Source organism: Monoraphidium neglectum (assembly GCF_000611645.1).
Source record: "Monoraphidium neglectum strain SAG 48.87 unplaced genomic scaffold scaffold05202, whole genome shotgun sequence".
Taxonomy (NCBI): domain Eukaryota; kingdom Viridiplantae; phylum Chlorophyta; class Chlorophyceae; order Sphaeropleales; family Selenastraceae; genus Monoraphidium; species Monoraphidium neglectum.
Window position 1 is genome coordinate 1 of NW_014008428.1, and position 3,480 is coordinate 3,480.

At 66.4% G+C, this 3,480-nt stretch overlaps 2 protein-coding genes across 2 annotated transcripts; both read right to left on the minus strand.

The window, feature by feature from the left end:
* Positions 1-918: 918 nt before the first annotated feature.
* On the minus strand, positions 919-1,432 carry MNEG_15294 (Transcription factor MYB44; the record flags this gene model as incomplete). Its single annotated transcript, XM_014036234.1, has 2 exons — positions 919-1,082; positions 1,330-1,432. Coding segments are annotated over 2 exons (267 nt in total), but the record flags the coding sequence as incomplete, so codon positions are not given.
* A 691-nt stretch (positions 1,433-2,123) lies between these two features.
* MNEG_15295 (hypothetical protein) lies at positions 2,124-3,435 on the minus strand (the record flags this gene model as incomplete). Its single annotated transcript, XM_014036235.1, has 3 exons — positions 2,124-2,636; positions 2,920-3,024; positions 3,316-3,435. 3 exons carry the CDS (start codon positions 3,433-3,435, stop codon positions 2,124-2,126), a joined length of 738 nt encoding a protein of 245 aa, XP_013891689.1.
* Positions 3,436-3,480: the final 45 nt, after the last annotated feature.

Consider the following 3,480-nt stretch of genomic DNA (forward strand, 5'->3'; position numbering starts at 1 on the left):
GGTTGGCGGCCGCGGCCGCGGCCGCCGCGTCGGCGTCGGCGCCGGGGTCAGCCGCGGGCAGGCCCATCGCGGGCAGGCCGATCAGCTCGTGCAGTTGGTGGCGCACCTGCTGCGGCAGCAGCCCGAGCGGACCCTGGTCCGCAGCGCGCATGCGCTTCTGCGGCGGAGCAGCGCGGTCGGAGGTGCGCTTTAGGTAGCCGTTCCTGGGTTTTGGGGGTGGCGAGCAGAACCAGGTGGGTACATTTGAGGGCGGGGGTGGATGAGAGGTCATTACACCACACCGTACAGGCCAGCAGCCTGGAACATCGGGCGCAGTGGTACCGGTGTTGGCGCGCGGCAAGGCGTGCACGCCGCGACGAGCCTGGCTGGCGCTGTGCGCACGCGGTCCGGCTCTGCGGGCGCGAGCTGGGCGAATAGGCTCTGCCCAGGCACAAGTGGACATCACAGGCGCCCCCTGATTGACTCTGGAGCGCACCAGTAGTTTTTGATGGCGTTGTCGGTGCGGCCCGGCAGGTAGCGCGCAATCAGTGCCCATTTGTTACCCATCTCCGCATGCTTCTCAATTATAATCCGCTTCTGGAACACAAAAGCACAAATAGTGAGAGGGCGGTGATGGAAAGGGCGTAAGGAGGGGCCGACGACGCGCGAGGGAGGGCGGCGTGCAGGGGTGGGTGGGTGATATGGGGAAGGGCGGGCAGGGTGCTGTACCCAGCTGAAGCATGGGCGGCTGAGCGCGTAAGCCTGTTGTGCACTCAACATGGCATACCCAGCACGCCATCCTGGGAGTGCGGAACACAACAGGCTACATGGCGGAAGACCAAAACTCTGCTGCCTCCCTTGTCAGGGCGGCAGCATCAGTGAAATGGTCACCAGGAGCCGCCCCTTCATAGCCAGCCAGCCACGCGCGCGTGTTCACACCTCGTCCTCTGTGAAGGGCTCCTTGTTGACCCGCGGGTCCAGCTGGTTGAACCACCGCAGCCGGCAGCTCTTGCCGTTGCGGCCGTTGCCCATGTGCGACGCAATGACGGTCCAGTTCTGGGCGCCGTACCGGTGGACCAGCTCCAGCAGGCGCGAGTCCTCCTCTGCGGATGACAGAGTGCGGATAACAGAAGGGAAGGGGCGAAACAAGGGGAGAGGGTTGAGAAGCCCCATAAACGCGGGGTGACAGGAGAGGATTGGGCTCGGGGATGGGGGGCAAGGGTTGGGGCGCTGGGGGCCCGGGCGGGGCGCACGTTTTGGGTGCTCTGGGGTCGGGGCGCGGCGCGTCGGGTGCAACAACAGCAAGCAACCGCCGCCGGGCGACAACGCGGGCACTGCCAGTGTGCGCACCAGGGGACCATGTCGCGCGCTTCAGCATCGCAGACCCCATGTGTCGCTCATCAGTGCCGGACGACTTGGAGTCGCTGTCGTCGCCTCTGTATGCGCCGCGCATTGTGACGAGGCGGCAGCAGCGGCCGCCGTGCGAGGCGGCTGCACTAGTGCGTGGCACAGCAAGCAATAAGCGGCCCTCCGATGCGTGAACAGCTATCAATTCTTGAGGCACTGGGGCCCGTGGGGCGCCCACAGGGCGGGGGCAGTTCCTGAACAGGGAACGGTCAGTCCGCTGCCAACGTCCGCGCGCACGCAGCACTCAGGAGCCACGATAGATGCTACAGGACACGCAGAGCCGGCACTTGGCACGGTCCACGGGCTTGTGAGCTCAGGTCCGGTTGAACCGCGCCACGACCGGGAGGAGCGACTGCAAAATTGGATGCTTGTGACTCGTTTTGAATGACAGTGGACCGAGAAAAACATCAGCATGCATCTGTTGTCAGTTGTTCAAGCCTGCAGGGAAATGTTCATCATCCGAAAGAGGAGCGTTGAGCAGAACGGTCCCGAAAGCGATGTCGATTTGATGCGATATGCTCAAAACCCGCAGCGGATGCAGCACAGCGCCCCGGTCCTGGCCGCGGCTCCCGCGGCGGCCTCGCCAGTTGGTTCGGTTGTGGTGGGCCATCATGCACCTTGCCCAGCACTCTCTGCAGCTTGCCGGCTGCGCCTGCCGGGTCTGAACATTAGATTGATATTGTTCCAGGTATTGCGCGCGATTACACAACAAGAAAGCACGCTCGAGCCACCTCGGGTCACCGCTGTTTGCTGTTGGCGGACTGCTGCCTCTGCGCAGCCTTGCGCGCCGCCACGGCAGGCCGTTTCCCCTGCTGCTTCTGCTTGCCAGCGCCCTTGCCAGGGCCCTTGCCAGGACCCTTCCTGGGCGCCGTGCCGGGCCCCGTGCCGCCGCCCGCCGCCCCCGTGCCGCCGCCGCTGGGCTTGCTCCTCTTGGGGCCCCGCACCTTGGTGCCCCGCCCTTTGGTCTGCAGCCCCTGCCAGTCGCTGGCCGCCGCCACCGCCGCCTTGGCCGGGCGCCCCTGCGCAGACTTCTTGGCCACGCCGCCCTGCTGCACCCCCAGCAGGCGCCGCGCGCCGCCGCTGCCGGCTGCCGGCTTGCCGCCCTTTCCCTTTGGCCCCGCCTTGCCGATGCCGCCGCCGCCCTGGGTTGCCCGGGTGACGCGGATCGTCCTTTTTGCGACCTTTGTTCCGTCCAGGGCAAGAGCTGCCCTGGCAGCAGCCTTGGTCTTGAACAGCACAAATGCAAAGCCCTGGAAGTTGTGCAGGCAGCGCCAGGAAAGGGATCGTGGAGGAGTGTGGTTGCAGGGTCACCCAGCGCTTCAACGTGTGTAATGAAGCGGCCAGGGTCACCTCGGGCGAAGCGATGCATTTGCATGCCCTCCATCACGCGCGCATCTGAGCGCAGACGCGCAAGCATGCGCGCGCATGTGCGCACCCTTGTCTTAACACAAGCACGCGCATGCAAGCCGTCAATCGCCATGTGCAAGGGTGCAAAAGTTCAGGGTCTTGGGGTCTCAGGGTTTCAGGGCGCACCTTGCCGATGTTGGTTTTTGCGTCCCGCACGACCCGCACCGCCTCCAGTGCGCCCTGCAGCTCTGGGCCCTGAGAGAACGCCGCCACCAGCTCCTCCTCCGCCACCTGGGGGACCGCACGCGCGGTAGGGCCGCGATTCGTGAAATGAACGTCACTGGTGCACGTGGCGGCCGCGGGGGCTGGAGGCCGGACGGCTTAAGAACGTTCCGGCCGGCGTTCCACCCCCGCCGCGGGGCCCGCTGATAAACCGCAGGGGCCGCCCGCCTGCACGCCTACGGCCTCCCAAGCATGGCTTGCAGCCCGTCGCCATGGCTCGGATCCGCTCCACTCGCCGTGGCACCCTCAAGGCGCCGCCCCACCCACAGGGACCACAAGCAATCCGAGTGCGTGCCACACCTTGAAATCCAGATTGCCGACGAACACCGACCGCACCGGGTCGTACGTTGCGCCGCCGCCTGGGCCGCGCTCGCCCTGCTTGGCGGCCTTGCCGCGGGGTGCTGCGGCGCGGTTGACCATGATGTGGTGCCCGTTGAACTGCCAAGGGGGGGGGGGGTGTGAGGG